Source organism: Macrosteles quadrilineatus, unplaced genomic scaffold (assembly GCF_028750875.1).
Source record: "Macrosteles quadrilineatus isolate MER2022 unplaced genomic scaffold, UCM_ALF_1.0 Scaffold_9__3_contigs__length_116548681, whole genome shotgun sequence".
In the NCBI taxonomy this organism is placed as follows: domain Eukaryota; kingdom Metazoa; phylum Arthropoda; class Insecta; order Hemiptera; family Cicadellidae; genus Macrosteles; species Macrosteles quadrilineatus.
Window position 1 is genome coordinate 90,176,908 of NW_026542602.1, and position 19,010 is coordinate 90,195,917.

The 19,010-nt window shown below is 34.8% G+C and overlaps 2 protein-coding genes across 3 annotated transcripts in view; one reads left to right on the forward strand and one right to left on the reverse strand.

Annotated features, from left to right (window-relative positions):
• LOC129002300 (lysosomal alpha-glucosidase-like) overlaps positions 1-2,714 on the forward strand; it is a 45,894-nt gene extending 43,180 nt beyond the window's left edge. Inside the window, exons 17-18 of the mRNA XM_054429993.1 lie at positions 1,820-2,013; positions 2,513-2,714. Of these exons, the coding sequence (XP_054285968.1) occupies positions 1,820-2,013; positions 2,513-2,575 (257 nt within the window). The 3' untranslated portion in view covers positions 2,576-2,714. The remainder of the gene's footprint in view (positions 1-1,819; positions 2,014-2,512) is intronic.
• Positions 2,715-4,395: 1,681 nt separating this feature from the next.
• On the reverse strand, positions 4,396-11,620 carry LOC129003047 (metallo-beta-lactamase domain-containing protein 1-like). 2 transcript variants are annotated; one of them, XM_054431253.1, is made up of 5 exons: positions 11,427-11,620; positions 9,895-10,098; positions 6,978-7,142; positions 6,324-6,437; positions 4,396-4,729 (listed from the first exon to the last, which is right to left on the reverse strand). In XM_054431253.1, the coding sequence occupies exons 2-5, from the start codon at positions 10,082-10,084 to the stop codon at positions 4,542-4,544; spliced, it is 657 nt and encodes a 218-aa protein (XP_054287228.1). In that variant the 5' UTR covers positions 10,085-10,098; positions 11,427-11,620; the 3' UTR covers positions 4,396-4,541. The 2 variants fall into 2 exon arrangements, with proteins under 2 accessions (XP_054287228.1, XP_054287229.1); XM_054431254.1 differs by lacking the exon at positions 6,324-6,437.
• Positions 11,621-19,010: the final 7,390 nt, after the last annotated feature.

The following is a 19,010-nucleotide window of genomic DNA, read 5'->3' on the forward strand; positions in this document are numbered from 1 at the left end:
TTGTACCGAATTTCATCAAAATCGGATGATTTTTGCTCGAGTTATCGTGCTAACGGACACACATATAAATATATATCCAACCTAGAGGTGAGTGAGCGTAGCGAACGAGCTCCAACCTAAAGGTAGGTGAGCGTAGCGAACAAACTTCAACCTAAAGGTAGGTGAGCGTAGCGAACAAACTTCAACCAGGACGTGATTGAGCCATGCGAACGAGATAATCTTGAAAATTAAGAAGTTAAACGGGGCAAAGCCCGCGGGTTACAGCTAGTATATATATATATGAATTTGAACTGATGGTGTTTTTGGTCTCTATGGACCTCAAAACGAAAAAGTAAATCGGTCCTGGGACCAGGTCTTACCATGAGTACTACGGTAATAGCTTATTCCCACGATTACTAGAAAAATACCGGTATGGATCATAAACATAAACAAATGACGTTGTTGGCCCGATTCCTGTACTAATAGCATTGAACATATGTTTTTGCAGTTCCATTTAAGCAATGTAAAATAATGTTTATTTTCGGACCAAAAACGTCATTTGTTTATTATGTTTATGATCCATACCAGTATTTTTCTAGTAATCGTGCTTATTCCCTGTAGGGGAAATTCGCTAAAATGTAAATTTGATTTGCACATTGTGCGCTAACACATATTTGAGTCACACAGCTGAGTGTTCTTCAATCATTAAAATGTACGTATAATCAGTAGTTGAGCGCTGGCAAACGGTGCCTGCTATCTGACTGTGGCAACCACTAGAAAGACTTCTGGCCCAGACTGTACCGTTGGAGGTTATGAAATTTGGACATTATGAACCGCTCTGTTTATTTGGTATCTAAACGTTGGAGTTTGTGAAACTTGGACATTGTGAAACAGTGATTATTTGAATGTTATAGATTTGGAGCTTATGAAATTTGGAGGTTATGAACCGCTCTGTTTATTTAATATTTAAACGTTGGAGTTTGTGAAACTTGGACATTGTGAATCAGTGATTATTTGAATGTTATAGTTTTGGAGCTTATGAAATTTGGACATTATGAAACGCGCTGTTCATTTAATATTTTAAGCGTTGGAGTTTGTGATATTTGGAGTTTATGAAACGCTCCCGGTTGAATGGGTAGGGCGTTGAACATTTATGTTTTTTGACCGTCCACATTTAAACATGTTGGGACTGTGTTTTTCATCCGGCTTTAGCGCAAATTTGTGCTAAGTTTGCCATCTAACAAATTCATGACGGAGTTAAATTTTGGATCAATAAATTAAGCGAAGTTAAGGTTTACAATACCTGTACTATTTTCAAACAATCTTGTCCAGTTAGTGCAACTACAGCTGTTTCGCTCTCAATATAAGTACAAGTACATCAGGTCCAAAAATGTCAAACAACATCAACTTGGATGGATAGGGAAACTTGACGTTTTTGGACCTGATGACATTGTGGCTACATTTGTAGTCACCTTCACTACACAAGAGGTACTATAAATCTTAACTTTTCTTAACAAATGTATTTATCAAGGATGTAAAATAGAGCACAAGGACCTTGGTTCCAAGGATTATATTTGTACACAGGCTTAACTGGATGGGAAATAGTCCACTAAAAATAAAACGCTAGACACATTAAATCAACCTTCCTTGGTGAGAATAATTTCAAAACTGTTAATTTGTGTGTATAGGTTAAATTGTTGTTTCTTGGTCTTCAGTGGGCTCTTTCCCACTCAGGTAAGCTTGCTATGGTATTTGAATAAATGTAATTAGTTGCTAGTATTTTACTGTTACACAAACACCATCCATTGCTGAACCGTTTGTAAAGTTCTAATTTTTCCAGATTTTGAAACCGGAACGTACAACTTCCTCACCTTTAAGGCGACGGGTTTGAATGTAAGCAGCACAGTCGAGCATTGGAGCTATAAGACGAGGCTGGTACTGGGAGAAGTGGACGTGTTGGGTGTTCCAATCGATGTGAGCAAAGTTATCGTCAACAGTAAGCCTGCCAACTTCACTTTCGACAAGGTCATAAAGGTATGGTAAATTTAACATTTGAAATCCACCAATATTAATAAATTTAAATATATGAAGGTTAACAAACCTGTACCGTGTCCATCCTCAGTCTTTTTGAAGGACACTCAAGGATTAAGCGACCCTTCTTTCAGTAATTTTGTACAAAATGCCACTGGCATTGACACTAACAAAATTAATTGTCTGTGCTATTTTATTAGTTGTATTACAGCCCGTGACATCTAAGCTGGCACTTGACTGATCACTACTAGTATCTAGTTCAAAAATATTATATGCCATCATGCGTGTTGTGTCAACTGTCCTCGCCACCCTCCTGAAGGCGTACGTGAAACACGGAAGTCAACCCCGTGAGTCAGCAGAAATGTTTGCAGTCAGGTCTTTTCCTTACTTCCACTCGCCTACACTGCCTGCGTTAGGCCAAGTGCCAGCTTATTTGTCAAGAGCTGTACAGTGTGGTATTATTTTGTGCCGTGTTTATAGTCTTGCATTTTTATTGTTACAGTTTCTACTTATACAAGATCTGTCCCTAGATATGAGTCAGCCGTTCACTATCTCCTGGTCTTAACCTTCTGTTTAATATTAAATACAGATAATGCTTTCTTTGTATTGTAAATCAATGTTTTTATTTACACTTGATAATAGATCTAAGTAATTTGTAAATTGACACTTACGTTTTTGTGGAATTAAAAATAGTATTTGATTGATATTTTGAAATGCCTCTAAAATGTTTGACGTGAAAATTGTAAACTTTTGTAGCAGCTAACTGCTTTGATAGATTTATTTTGGGACTATAAAGAAAAACATACGATATTAAAGCTAGAATACATTTCTAACGTTTCGGCTTTATTTTAAATACATCTTAATAAGTATAATAACATGCATTAAATATTCACAAGTTATCTATAATGTTATATTTATCATGTTTTTTTTTGTTTTTTTTTCCTGGGATGCTAGGCACGAGCCTGGGATATTTATCATGTAAGTCTACTGAAAATAAACCCAGAATATAAATAGATATAAAATATATATTTTTGTAATTTGACTATTAACTAGTATAGACTATTTTATTGCAATAAAAATATTTGTATTTATAATTACTTTGTAAATATGTATTATGTAATCCAGAACATTGCGCACAAGAAAAAAAAATTAATTCACCACTCTTGTTTACATTACAATTTAGGACAATTAGGAAAGTGGTTTTATGGTTGTACAAACTTTTTTTATCGATTGTGTTAAAAATATCCATAGTAATTCTTCAAGCTAATTTGAACTTGCAATCACTTACAATCAAACAAACGTTTAACCATGAAATTTTGTCCTAAACATATTTTATAACTAACTATTCTAGTCATTGTTTTGCATTTAAGGGGAAACTTGGCATAAAATGATTTTACAAGAAGCAAAGAACTGAAAGCTACGGAAATCACTGATATAATACACAATGTCAATGTCAGTGCTCCAATCATACAGGGATATGAAGTATTTGTTTACCATATATTGTATCAATAGCTAAAGCTTGTGTTTTGTTCAGAATTTGTTAAAATAACAGTTAACCCCTTGAAACCATCTAAACATACATGTTTGTCAAGGACTGTTAAAATGCACTATAAATAAATCCTAAATTAAAACTTAATCTGGAATAAGTACTGAAACATTCTTCAATGTATTTTTCCTAATAAAAAGCTATTTTTAGATATCTATATTAAAGGATTTCAACATTTCACAACATGTTCATATTAATTGCACAAACAATTCTTCAATTCATTTTTTATTTTAATTAAAAATGAAACTAGAAGTTAAGAAATAGTAAATATTGATTTTTATAATTTGCCATTTATGTTTAAAGTAATGCCATGTGGCCTATGTATAAATTATCTTTCATTATTGAAAATAATAAGACTGTGAAAATAAACTTTAATTGTGATATGACAAACTTATTTGATTTTTAACACCCATACCTTACTTACACTTAACTATATTACACCCTAATCTGCCACCTATGAGACAGGGACCATTGTCGGATCGGAACAGTGAAAAGGTCAAATTATCCAGGGAGCATATCAAATGACCAAAGTGCTGATTTTGTACCTGTGTGTGCGGGTGATGTTCAGTAGTTTGTTGCGATCGCCAAAGACGATGATTTTTCCATGATTGCTTTTGTCATGGATGACGATGATAATGTTCTCGTGACCGTGGAAGAGAATAATAATGATTCTGTTACCGCAAAAGATTTAGATTTGGCCACAATAGCGGAAGATGACAACAACATTTCCGTGGCTGCGGGGAGATAAACAAGATTTTTGTCGCAATTATGGGGGACAATGATGATGTCAGCTGAACTTCTGAAACTGCAATAGAAGTGTAGGTATTAAAAAGCTGAAGACAAAAAATAAGTATCTTTTATTTTGTTACCATCCTTCCAGAGGACAACCTTCTGTAAGTGGCATACAAGTTATTGTTTTAGATCACTTCCAGAACAAACAAAAATTCTCTTCACAATATAAACACCTAATTTACATAAGTCATATCTATAACTCAACTTTCTTCTTCATCGCATCTGTAACTCTGAACATAGGACCATGGCCGGGGACGATGTAGTTGGCCAATCTCAATACTTTGTTTCTATTCTCTTCTTGTCTTTCTGGACTTTGACTTCCTGCAACTGTCCGCCATAGTTCAGGATCTTCCAAATCTTCCTCCCGTTCAAACAAATCACCTGACACAAATAATTGCATTTGTAAATCTAAATTACTTCTACAAAATCCTAAGCCATGGTATAGAGATCTAATTTTGATGTTAGACAAATACTAAAATCAAAGGTATCAACCACGAATACTAGATCAGTCACGGTATGGATCATAAATATAAACAAATGATATTAGTGGCCCGAAAGCAAACATTATTAATAACATTGCTTAAATTGAACTGTCTAAATCATATGTTAACGTTATTGGTACAGTCATAGACAAAAAGAATTAAATATAGACTGACAGCAGTGCTGCGATTAGCATAAGTTCTGGCGTCCACCACCAGGAGTACCGTGTATTTACATAGCAAGTGCGCCTTAACTACACGGCACTCATAGGCATAGACAAATAGAATTCAATATAGACCGACAGCAGTGCTGCGGTTAGCATAAGTTCTGGCGTTGCGTATTATGTGCGCCTTAACTACATGGCACTCCTGGTGGTGGACGCCAGAACTTATGCTAATCGCAGCACTACTGTGAACACTTAATACAGAGGGAAACAGACAAACCCCGCCTAAAAAACTGAATACACTTAATACAGAGGGAAACAGACAAACCCCGCCTAAAAAACTGAATACACCGAAACAGACAAACCCCGCCTAAAAAACTGAATACACCTAATACAGAGGGAAACAGATAAACCCCGCCTAAAAAACTGATTGAAAACAACAATCAATTCCACACTGGACCTGGGCCAAACAGCCTCTCTTATTCCACTCAGTGACGATGAAGATGCTGAATCCACCGAAACAAGAGCACATCCAGGGAAATTCATTAGGAGTAAATCTGTGAACACAAACAGCGGCAGAGTATCTATGATTACAGAGGAAGACCATCGTAGCCTCAAAGGACAAAAGATTTTTGCATTTCCACCAGAAGATACCCCGCTGATAAGCACACAATTAATGACAGATGAGGATCTACAGCACACATGCCGCATCCACCTTATTGACACACAACACCCAACATCATGTGAATACAAAACACTGCCACCGAGCACTAAATGAGCACTAAAATTAGCACTAAATCGTGACACCATTTTCAACTGATTTGCTCAATGTGGTGGGGCGGATGACGTCATCACTGGCGGCAGTTTTTCCTCATTTACTTGAAGTTAGCCCCGCCAACAGTTTTATAACTTTTTGGTGTGTTATTGTAGAGCACAATTTTTTTTTATATATACCTTGGAGAAGCACAAATTCAGCACTAAATTATGGATATGTTTATATAATTTGTGCTCATTATGGTGGGGCCAACTTCACGCGAGTACTTTGTTAGTGACTACAAAGATGAGCTGCTTTAATTATCAGGATCGTTTATTTATTAATTGCTCAATGCACAGCTGGATCGAGTTTTGAACCAACAAAAAGCTTCTGACTTTTTCAGTAACCTTCTGATTATTGGTAATTGTCCTGAGTAGTGTTAACATGAACATTTTGATTTATTAGGCGAGCATTATCCACCCAGCTCTTGTTAAATTCTGTTAAATACTACAATGAAAAGTCAAGTAGTGATGTAGAGTAGAATCAAACAATACATTTAAAAGTAATTCACCACCCACCTACAACCGCAACAGTTCCTTGGTTCTTTGTATTGACGACAACTGAGACATCATCATGAGTATGGCCTGGAGTAGGGATAATTGAAATGTCTTTGTCAATCACATATGGTTTTCCTATAACCAAATTAAAACTAAATTACAGGGTTCATAATAGCTGATTAGGTTTTGATTTTGAATAATCAAAAACGCTCCTGATATACGTGAAAGGAGTAGTTTTAATGTGTACTATTTGTACCAATGTGAAAGGTTTATCCCACAAAATAGGGATGAAAAGAAATGAGTGATCAACATAAACGCCCTCTAGGCTTGTCAGTCATCAAACTTCAAACTTGCTTAGGATTTTACAATTGTAAGAGAAGTCTAATTGCAGCATCCAAAGTCAAGCAGGTCATCAAAAGTGAAGTAAGATCAAATGCATCTTCTGACAGACTTTAAGATCAGTAGGTTACTTACAATTTTTACACTTGATACATTTTTCAATTATTGTTTATTATATTAAAATAGAGAAAGATGGAGGGTCGTTGTTGGTGTGGCCAAATAACTCGTTAGATACGCATGGCCATGGGATTAAAAGTAAGTACATTTTTGCATTTTAAATGTAAAATCATCAATGAAGTTTTAATTGTTACAATGTACATTTTAGAGCAAACCTACCTTCATCAAATGGATGTATTGTGTATTTGTGTTTATAACTAATGCTGAATCCCACGATATGTTTAGCTTTCAGGAAGAGGTTGTTGTTGCCGGTGTGGTCGGAGTGGCTATGTGTGCTGATTACGTAGTCAATCTGATTCACGTTCACTCCGTGTTTGCCTAAGGCTGAAATAGAAAATTATTTTTATCCATGAGGCAAATTAATCTAAACAAAGAAATCATCTGTTAACTTAGTGTGAAGGTGATTTGTTAGTAATCTATTAAGCAAATAAGTGGGTACAAGGAGACTTAAGTTACTCTTCTGTTTCAAGTTCATAAACTTTTGACGACCACACCTCAATTTTCTGTTATAGTGACCACACATGGATCTTATACAGCTCAATTTGTAAAGAACAATGTTTAATCATGAGGATTGTCCGTTAACAGCGATAAGACTCCCTTCCCACTTGAACCAGGCCAAGGTTATGCGGACTCTTACCTCGTAGCTATTCTCTGTCCTGTGCATCGCAATCTGTTCAACTAGTGACTAAATAATGTGTATTAGCCTACGTTTTTTGTCTAGGGGTTCATTTTGTGAATTGCTAACATGAGTGATTGTATTTGAATTTTTCAAAATTAAGATAATTTTTTTTCTATAGATTAAGAAATAAAATCTATAGAAAAAAACTGATTGAAGTAAAAACTGTTTTATAATAGCAAGATTAAGAAATCCAAACATATAGTTAAAACTACTTGGGATATTATAAACTCAGAAACCATGAAAAGGTAAGTTAATTGCACAAATAACATATATGTAGTAAATGGAAACAAAAGAGTTGCAGATCCTCTTGAAATTAATAATTTGTGATGTGGAAATTTATTAAATCTGAATTCCTTATTAAATTCCTAATCACTTGGTGAGAGTCCCATGCATCTACGATTTTTTTTTTAAGTTATAGAGCTTTGAAAATTTATGGAAAAGGGAAATTTTGGGAAAATCTTTTAAAAATTTCAAGTTTGTATGTACAGTTTTTTTTTTTTTTTTCAGAAACGATTTTGATATCAAAAGAAAGCTTATAATGTCCTCTTTGGAAAGAATACCAATTTTTGTCTAAACTCATGGTAGTTTTCATTTCAATAATTGTTTTATCGAAGCATGTCATAAACGTTTTAGAAAAGGGACCTCTTGTTATGTTATTTCTCCATAACACAAAAAAGTGTGTTAATCAATTAAACTCTTTAAGTGTGTAGCCTGTTTCTCCATAAAACTCTTGTCGGGACCGCAAAATTGGTGAGATATTTTGTTCTCTGTAGACTGAACTTTGTTGTAGTTCTTCAAGTTTCCACTAGAATGCAGGACAACTAATTTTTTGGACTAAAGTCTGTTTGTAAAGTGAATATTAGAAATGGGACCTCTTGTCATTATGGCGAAATAACGTTGAGCGAAATTTCTCAGACCGTACAGAGGCTAACAAAATTATTTTTTTCGACCTTTTGCATCTTCGATTTGATATTTTAACCGATACTGTCTTGTTCTATGACAAAAGAAGTAAACAAATCAATAAAAAACCGAATTTTAATATTTTTAACCTTAACCAAAACTGCCAAACACTAAAATACTCATAACTTACTTATTTCTTAACTAAATTGACTCAAACTTTCAGGGGACCTTTATGGGTATTAAAACCAGCTAAATTTAACTTGTTTGGCAAGGACAAGGAAACAGAATTGAATTTAAAAACATTTGACTGGGTAACACAAACTGAAAATTTTACAAGACAAAACAAGCACCATTTTTAGGGGAGACAAAACAAACAATAGCTACAAAAGGTAGTAGCCTAATACATCTATAATATTAAAACGAAACAGTGTTTTTTATTTCACGATTCTGAATCAACCACTCGACGGATTTTCATGATTTTTGTGTTGAAAGAAAGATAATTTTGAGAACTAGGGAATGTCGAAGCCATAATTTTATTTTAGGGTCCCAGTTTTTTAGAAATTAAGTTTTAATTTTTTAAAAGTCTAGCAGCCGACGCTAGCAATTTAAAGTATTTTCAATGCTGGTTTAACTAACAGCTGCTTTATAACTGTCGTGAGTATGTCGTCATACTACAATTTTGGTTAGTAATGAAAGCGTCAATCGGTGTAGTAGGTCTCTATAAAACTGTCAAATAAACTGCAGGGTGCAGCATAAACCAAAGTCGACTCATACAATACCAACTATCCCCATAGTACTGATGATTCAGAAACTTGGGCACTGACCAAAGAACCGAAAAACCTTAATGCTGGGTTAGATAAGAGTGTCCTAGATCTAAGTCAGTACACAGATAATCTCACTACTCATCCTTCACTCACATTTGGGTTAAAATACGCACCAAGGTGGCGTCTTCATCTCAATTGATAGTTGATAGGTAGTTGTATCGATTATAGTGAAGCTTTTAGCAAAGTTAGTGACTGTTACGGAAATCTAAAGATTGGGAGAATGGACACAAAATGAACTTGTACTCTTTTGTTTTGAGAAAGCACTTTTCTAGAAATGTACAACCAGACCGAGTTTAAAAATACCATTATCCTTCATTTGAAATGTTTGGTTATCTTAATTTATTGTCCGTTCTTTTAAAATTGAGGTGTTGTCCGTATAGCAGAAAAGTACCGACTTTTATCAAATGAAAATAGATATAGCCTCAAAATATAACTTTAGTGAATTGGCTTTGATATAGGCTAAATTACACATGGGTTTAAATTTTCTGTGCCTAAATTTGTAGTCGTATAAGAGAACAGACTTGAAAAATAGAGGTAATGCCAAAGATACTAAATTAAGTAGAATCTTAACTGTTTTATAACACCAAAGAAATTGTTATTTATATTTTACTCTAACATTCAATCTACTTTTTTGTTGGTCTTTGTAAGTCTTCGCTAATAAACATCTACCTACCAGTAACAATGACATCTTTATCCCATGGAGTCATGGTGTCCACTATCAGATTGAGCCTTCCTTTAATCAGAGTACAGGTGCCGTTAGCTTCCATTTCAGATTCACTCACCATTTTTGAGTAACCATCATAAAGAACATGAACTGTATAAGGTGACTCATTGACTCCGTTTTCTGACTGCCCAACATTCATCTTTTATCACAAGGCTGAAAACGCAAGACAATATAAATTGAACACAACAAGTAGCAATCAATAATAAGATTGTGTCGGATACAAAAATTTTGCCACCTAACCAAAAACAAATCTTCTATTGGGCTGTCGATTGTTATAATTTGTAATAAAATGGAGTCAGATAGCAAAGTTCAATCATGTTGATAAGTTCTTGTTACTTTATTATTCACTTGAAAGCTTGTGCTGACGATGTTTTTGATTTTACACTGAATGCGGAAGACGTTCATGATTTCATCGCACTAGGAAGGATGTTATCAAGTTTGCCATGACAGCAGAAGATGTTCTTGATTTTACCGTGACTGCAATAGATGTATACGGGTTCGCCGAGATCGTGGATTATGTTCAAGATTTTGCTGAGACTGCGGAATATGTTCTCAATCTTGCCGTGACCACTGGAGGTGTTCTCAATTTTTCCCTTATCTTGTAAGATGTTAATGATTTTGCCATGACAACTGTAGATATTATCTATGTTTCCATGCCTGCTGAAGGTGTTATCGGTCTTACCGTGACCACGGAATACGTTCCCGATCTTACCATGACCTGGGAAGATGTTCTTTATTTTGCCCCGACCATGGAAGATGTTTTTGATCTTGCCATGACCGCGGAAGACGTTCTTGATCTTGCTGTGACCTCGGGGGTGTTTACGATTTCGCCATGCCCACGGATGATGATCGCAATTTCACCGTGACTGCAGAGTATAGCATGTTTTCCCAGTGCGAGTACAAAATTCCCACATAGTTCCTGATTCAATACATTTACGCAAACTTCCCAGGATTCTCAGTATGTATGGTCACCCTGGTAGGGTCTCAAAGTAATGTTTTTATGTTAAAAAACAAAATGGCAGATATCTGGTTTACAAAGTGATTTTGGAAAAATGTTATTCTTGATTTTCTCTTTATTTTGAAATAAAGAATAGAACCAATTGAAACAATATAGAACCATTTCCCGGATTTTGGCTGTTTACTTACCGGACACCATGTACATGCATTGATATTTTATTAAATAGTGTTTTTGGCCTCTGGTGGAATAAGTAATAAACGAAAAAGTAAGTAAAAGTGGTCCCGGGTCTAGGTCTTATCATGAGAGCTATGAATGGTAAGAGCTTACATATAGCCTACGGTGTTACGTATTAAGAACTAAGTCCATATGATATGTGTTTATTATAAGTCTACTTAATAATCTGTCTACTTATTAGTTAGTATGAATTCAATAAACCAGTTTTTTATTATGTTTTAATTTAATAAATATGGGAAATTCGAAAAAACCTAAGCCTACTTCTTAGTTCATTTTCAAAAAAACTTACCATCAAATTCCAACAATGTAATTATTTTTACGGAATAGGTATAGGCCTAACACTTGTAAATAAATAGCAACATTAAAAATTAGACAAAATACAACTAGCCAGCGTAATGTATTCCGGATTTCAGTTCCATCCCACCTTGTCTATAGTACATAGTCTTTCAGTGCTGTAGCTGTATTTATTTATTTATTTACAGTCAAAGTAAAATATAGGTTATGTTTATACGATGCAGACCACTGATGCAGACGATACTTAGACTTTTTCTTTAAGTTTGCTTGATAGTAGGCTTGATTAGACGCCATGTAGTCTTATAACTTGGTATTTAGTTGGCTTTATGTTATATATTTTATCGCATTGGTTCTGTTTTATCTTCTGTAAAATAAAGTAATGTTACTTGGTTTTCCATATTTTCTTAGTGGTGAAATATATTCTACTTTATCCTTGGTAAGAAATTTTAATTCATTAACTTTTCACGTTGGATTATGTAATTTAAAAATTATCTAAAATAAACAGGTTACCTACTTATTTCTCAATTCGTAATGACAATGGAAGGAAAGAAAATAAGTTTAAACTATTATTAACTTCCTTAACCTTTTGCTATATGCATTGACTTTATATCTACACATAGTCTGTCACGAAATCGAAAATAATATAGGTAGATAATATATTGTAATTGTTGAGGGACAGGAAGTGGGGCTTGTATAGTTAAGCGGAATTGTATATTAGTGATTTTGTGTGGGTAGGCTGGAAGTGTTGACAAACAGTACATGCCTACAACAATGACATGGTGTTTAAGCCGCATTATTATGTAACAGTTAGTACTGCATCAATTGTTCACATCTACCAAACTGTATTCTTACGTTTACCTCTTGTAAAAATGCCACTGGCATAGGAAAAATACCTCCACAGCAAACCTGCAGACTTAGAAAATTTCCATTTGCCTGATTTAATTTTCAATTAAATATATTTCAATAATATTGGGTTTAACAAGTTAACGAGTACCTAGGTTTGCTGCTACAGGAAGGGTGATTAGGGCCGGCGCGCACTATCCCGACCACGACCACGACCACGACTACGACAGGTCGGATACGACCAGTTTTATAATAGGAATAAATGGAACAGCGCGCACTGGTCGACTGGTCGGACCCTGGTCGGGCCCTGGTCGCACGACCAAAATTTTCCAGTTTGGTCGGGCCCGACCCGCTGGTCGTTGCAGCCAAAAATAGCACACAATGTAATGGGACGACGCGCACTACCCCCGACTTGCCTCCAACCCGACCAGTACACCACTCAACCCCCATTATTCCTAGACCAATCAAACGGTGAGCACTAGTTTTTTGCACCGGTCTGTGAAGTGACTCATTTGGTAAAATGTCGCAAGATTTTGACACTTTTGAAACCTGTCTTCATATTGACGTAGCTCTTCATAAAATGTTGCAAAATGCCCTTTCAGACCTGACAGTTAACATTGGATGTACCCAGTATAGTTTCTTCTTCCGCTTAACGTACTTACAATACAAATGCGCCATAACAACTACTTCTTCAACAATCATCTTGACACTGAAGTTTGTAAAACATTCGTTGCCTTGGTCAGGTCGTGGTCGGGTCGTGCTCTGGTCGCATTGTGAATGACAACCACTGGTCGGGCGTTTGGTCGTGGTCGTGGTCGTGGTCGGCATAGTGCGCGCTCGGCCTAAGTGTGTTTTAGTAAAATATTATTAGCTTAGTATAAAATAAATAGATTTGCCAAGTTTGATCAAAATATAAAAATATGAATATAAATAAAAAATATAATATAGTCGAAATATAAATAAGCACACTACAACAGTTTACTTATTCTCCATAAGAATAAACATGGTAATTTTAAATTTATAATGTTATCCATGACCAATAAGCCGAACAAAAACACTTCAATATACTAAATTACTTTTTAAGTTTGTTCAAAATGGTTAAGAGAGAAAAATTGGGAAATTTTGTTTCGAGGGTCCAAAACAATTTTTACCCCATAAAACCCCGTTCGCATGGTCGGATCATGCTGATTCGCAAACTTGTAGAATAATAAACGTAGGTTTTCACGTTTGTACAAAACTTCATCGAAATCGGGTCATTTTTGTGATAACTCGAGCAAAATATACGTGCTTTGCTATAAGTGCTTAACAGACATATATAGGGCCATGGTCGTATTAAGAATCAATGAGGCCCCCGGCAGCTCTCACAGGAAAAATTCAGATTTTTGAAGGTTGGAACCTTCAATGCCTTGAGGAATATGTTTTATCTATGTTGGAACTTGGGGGGTTTAGAAATACACATTGTATTACTTCAACACGATGGATTGACCTTTTGTTTCCAACAATCCGATCGGCTAAAAAACCTAGGAGACTAGCTAATAAATGAGTCTCTAATTTTATCTAGTAAAAATATTAGGGCTTAAGGTCGGGGCCAGACATTTTTTATTTCTTTCAGGTTGAGTAAACATATTGACCTTATTGCATCGAATCAAAATCAGGTAAATAAAGTAAATATTTTAAAAATACATATAACAATTAATAATTAATAGTATATTATACTACAATTGGTTTTTACAAAATCTTTAATCGTGACCAAATTGAAAGCATCTTCTGCAGTCACAGAGGGATCATGAACATCTTCTTCGTTCACAGCAAAATAGGGAACATCATGTGCGATGGCGGAGACAGCATCTTTGTCTCCCTCGATCATGACGAAATCGTGAAAATCTTCCGAGTTTGAGGGACATGATACACAGACACTTCCAGGGGCAATATAATGCTGGACCGCTGGGAAGTATTTTTTCCTAACGGCGGTTGCCAAGGCCTCAAATTTTTTTCTTGATTCAAATACTGTAATGGTGGATGGTTAAGATTATGTTGGACACATTAAGATAGTTGTATGTGGATTAAGATCACCATTTCATTGAAAAAGTACCTATAATTTTAAATATTTTTTAAAATTTAGCTATAAATGATTTATATAAAAAAAAATTAAAATAAATTTATTTCACTGATAATCTGTTTTGCCGCGTTCACGGGAGACGTTGATGAAATCCGCGTGTCCACAAACGATCTTTACTATTTTGCCGTTAATGTAGGAGTTGTCAATATTCATCCGCGATCACTAAGATGTCCAGTATTTTATCGTGACTGCAGAGTTGTAGATCATGTCACGCAAACTTTTAACTGTTGGTAAGTCGGTAGCATCACGGACTTAGGGCTCAAGGCAGCAATATCATGGGTTCGGATCCTGGTCACTGCCACTACTTTTTACCAATACAGCTCACTCTTGTACCATTCTTGCACGTTGTCCTGTATTGGCTCACACCTTGCTTTGCTGAATACTTTCCATGCAAAGGTCCATAGCCTGTGGACGGGCAAATGCAAGGTTAAGAGAGACCGCCAACCTCTTTATTAAAATACCCCCGCCGCAGCAAACCTGCAGACTAAGCGAATTTCCATTTGCCTGATTGGATTTACACTAAAATGTCTACTTAAAAGTATAACATTTATTTCCTATTTAAATATAATTAGTTTAACGAGTACTTAGGTTTGCTGCATCAGGGAGGGCAAAACTGTGTTTTTTTTAGGGATGGACGAGATTGGATTTTTAGTTCGAGACGAGACGAGACAAGATTTTTTATTTCTCATAAAATTTCGAGACGAGATCGAGACGGGATTTCCCTTCTCATACACAACGGGAAATGCACGTTCAAAATTTTTACCTGATTTTGTAACATTGTTAGATGACTGTTTAAATACAAAAATAATGATAATAGGCAAGAATATTTACAATATTTTATTAAAAAACATCAGCATAACATTTTTTTATTAATCACGCCTAACTTATTAAAAATGCCTACGATTAGGAAACATAGTGATATCAGTAAGGATAGAGTTCAACTTATCCTAAAATAAAATAAATCATAAAATAAAAGCAATATTAATTTTTATAAAATAGTTACTTGTTTTGACTTTTTATAGTAATAAAACATTCCTCACACTGCTTACACTTAACAAAACTTTTCAAAAGTTATTAAAGTAATATTATTAAAATAATTAAAGTAATATTTACATTAAAAGAATTTATTAAATAAAAACGCTTTCGCAAAGGAAACGCAACTACAACACGCTCCTGTATTGCGGGTATTGCATGGACTTTGCAAGCGTTTTAAATTTTTCTTTTTTTTTTTTTAATTCTCGTCTCGATAAAAATCTCGGCCAAAAAAAATCTCGTCTCGTGTAACGAGAATTAAAATTTCCCGAAAATTTCCCGAAATTTCGAGACTTGACCATCCCTAGTTTTTTTACTTTCTCCCCCTATACCATAGTATATGAAGAAAGTATTGTTTTCGTCAAAATTTTCGAGTTTGAGTTTTGAGTGGATATATTCGTTTTGGGTCCCCCTGGACCCAAAAAAGTGGTTTTCGAAGTGATGTCTGTGTGTGTGTGTGTGTGTGTGTCTGGATGTGTACAGAGCTAGAGACTACACCTGTAGTCCGATTTCGATGAAATTTGGTATGTAGGTTCTAATCCATGGTATCTCTAGGCGTTTTTTTCATTTTTTTGAAATTTTGATTTTTAATGGGGATTTTCCCATAAAAACCCATAAAAAATCGGAAAAATCGAATTTTCTCAAAAATGGCCCGAACGATTATGATAAAAATTTAGTATGTTGTAGCCCTTTAAATTGTGAACAATATGGTACAAATCCCATTTCTCTAAAAATTACGGTTCGAAAGTTATGGTAAATTATGTTATTTTCCCATAAAAACCCCATAAAATAACAAAAAATAGGATTTTAGAAAAAAATCAGGTTTTTATTTAACATGTATGTTATGGTCCTTACAACTTTTATATTTTTTCGTTTTTTTAGAAATTTTGAATTTTAATGGGGATTTTCTCATAAAACCCCATAAAATAACAGAAAAATAGGATTTTCCCAAAAACGGCCTGAACGATTTTGATAAAAATTTAGTATGTTATAGTCCTTTATATTCTGAACAAAATGGTACAAATCCCATTTCTGTAAAAATTACGGTTCAAAAGTGATTGTAAATTATGCTATTTTCCCATAAAAACCCCATAAAATAACGGAAAATAGGATTTCAGGGTTGGTACTGATTTTGGAAAATGAAATTCCCTGACTTTTCCAGGTTTTCCAGACTGATATTATACTTTTTCCAGGTATACCGTAAGACGATATTTAATAGTCGGAATCAAGAATTATTAGAAAAAATGTACCGTAGGCCTAAATAGTTTACTCATAAAACCAATAAGAAAAGAATTAAACATCTTGAATCTGGAAAATGAAGAGTACCAACTAACTTAACCTCACTTAATGTTCTACTTGGCCTTGACTTGACACTAGCAGATAGACAGCTTCTGATACTGATATATATCGATATTTTGCTTGCGATATCATCGGCTTATATCGGAAGAAACATGTGATATTGGAAAAATAACTACCATGCTTGTACCGGAGACAAAAAGTAGTAGGTACCAAACTAAACTATTAAATGTTTCAACTAACAGAATACAATTTTTTTTATAAACTCCTACAAGTGCAGTTTTTTAGTTTATCAAAGGTTGAATCAGTATTGGTATTAAATTCAATGAGGAATTGTATTCAGTATTGTATTGAAATTGAAACGATGAATGTAGGCCTATCCTTCCGCGCATCGTGGTACAAGCCGTGTTTCCATATGTGGGATTATTATCCCGAAAACAGAGCATTTTAGAGCATGAGCGGGATTTGAAGGGGATGTGGGATAAAACCGGAGTTTTGGCTATGAAGTCCTTTTAGCGAATTTCCCATATAGGGAATAAGCTATTACCGTAGTACTCATAGTAAGACCTGGACCCCGGACCGATTTTTTTTTTCGTTTTGAGGTCCCTAGAGGCCAAAAACACCATCCGTTCAAATTCATATATATATATATATATATATATATGTGTCCGTTAGCGCGATAACTCGAGCAAAAACGATCCGATTTTGATGAAATTTGGTACAAACGTGTAAACCTACGTTTATTCGAACGAGTTCGCGAACCAGCATGATCGGACCATGGGAACGGGGGTTTATGGGGGGTTTTATGGGGTAAAAATGGGTTTTTCCCACTTTTGACTCAAAAAACATAAAATTTTGCAATTTCTTTCCAAACAATTTTGTAGAGCTTAAAAAAACAAATTATTTAGTATATTGAAGCGTTATAATGCACCTAATGGTTACGGAGAAAATTTCAAAAAATTGTAAATTTAAAATTCCCATGTTATTCTTATGGAGAATAAGTCAACTGTTGTAGTTTGCTTGTTTATTAACATTTTTTGCCCAAATTTGGAAAATGTTTTTATTTCTTACTAACTATTAACATTTTACATAAAAAACACTTTTACCCTCCCTGTTGCAGCAAACCTAAGTATGTGTTAAACTGATTCTATTTAAATCTATATAAATAAAATTAGAGTTTTGTCTGTACATTGCTTAGAATAATGAACTTTTTGGTTATTTTTACATTTCATAGGTCAGAGAAACCGAATCAAACCTTATCTCAATTTCTGTCTGTCTGTCTGTCTGTCTGTCTGTCTGTCTATCTGTCATTCTCTTGGTAACGCTAAAATACGCACTTTATTACAACTACTCCTCAATAACTATAGCACTGTCCCGCCTGAAACTTATTTTCCAAATACTATACATATATGAGATGGTTTTAGACGTATTTCATCGAATATGAGACAGTTAGATATTTAACAGTAAACCCTTGAAAATCAAGTTTTTGTCGATTTTTGACGTGGAATTTCTGGAAGCCCATGTTAACCTTATGAGAAATGAAATTATTGAATCTTAACAGCTGTTTCAATTAAACAAGTTGGTTCTGTTCTGTGATGTTCAATAGCATTAAAGTTACAAGGATTACCAACAGGGTGCAGCACTAGCACTATTATTTCTTTTACATTTATGACAACAGCTAATTTGCAACCTGGAGGCGAGTGAGCGTAGCGAACGAGCTAACCTGAAGGCAAGTGAGCGTAGCGAACGAGCTAACCTGAAGGAAAGTGAGCGCAGCGAACGAGCTCCAACATACAGGTGAGTGAGCGTAGCGAACGAACTTCAACCAGGACGTGATTGAGCCATGCAAACGAGATCAGATAGTAAAAATAAAAGTAAGCCTACCGTTATAGGATCGACCGGCAGACACAGAGGTAATTTAACCTTTTATTGATTGTCATACCGATCCGGAACAACAAAAAACAACATAAAATGAAGCTATGTATAATAGTTTGGCCAGCATATCTTAAAATATGCAAACCAACTGCTGTTCTTTATATAAGAAGGTTTCAACTGAATATTATAAGATCCCCGTGCGTAGAACGGGTACACAGCTAGTAGGGAATAAATGTGATATTTTTAAGGAGACATTTTAGTGTAAATCCAATCAGGCAAATGGAAATTCGCTTAGTCTGCAGGTTTGCTGCGGCGGGGGTATTTTATTTACTATGCTTTATTTTAGTGAAAAACTAACCCCAATCGAAAAAATTACCTTAAGCAATGTTAAAACAACTATTTCAACACAATATG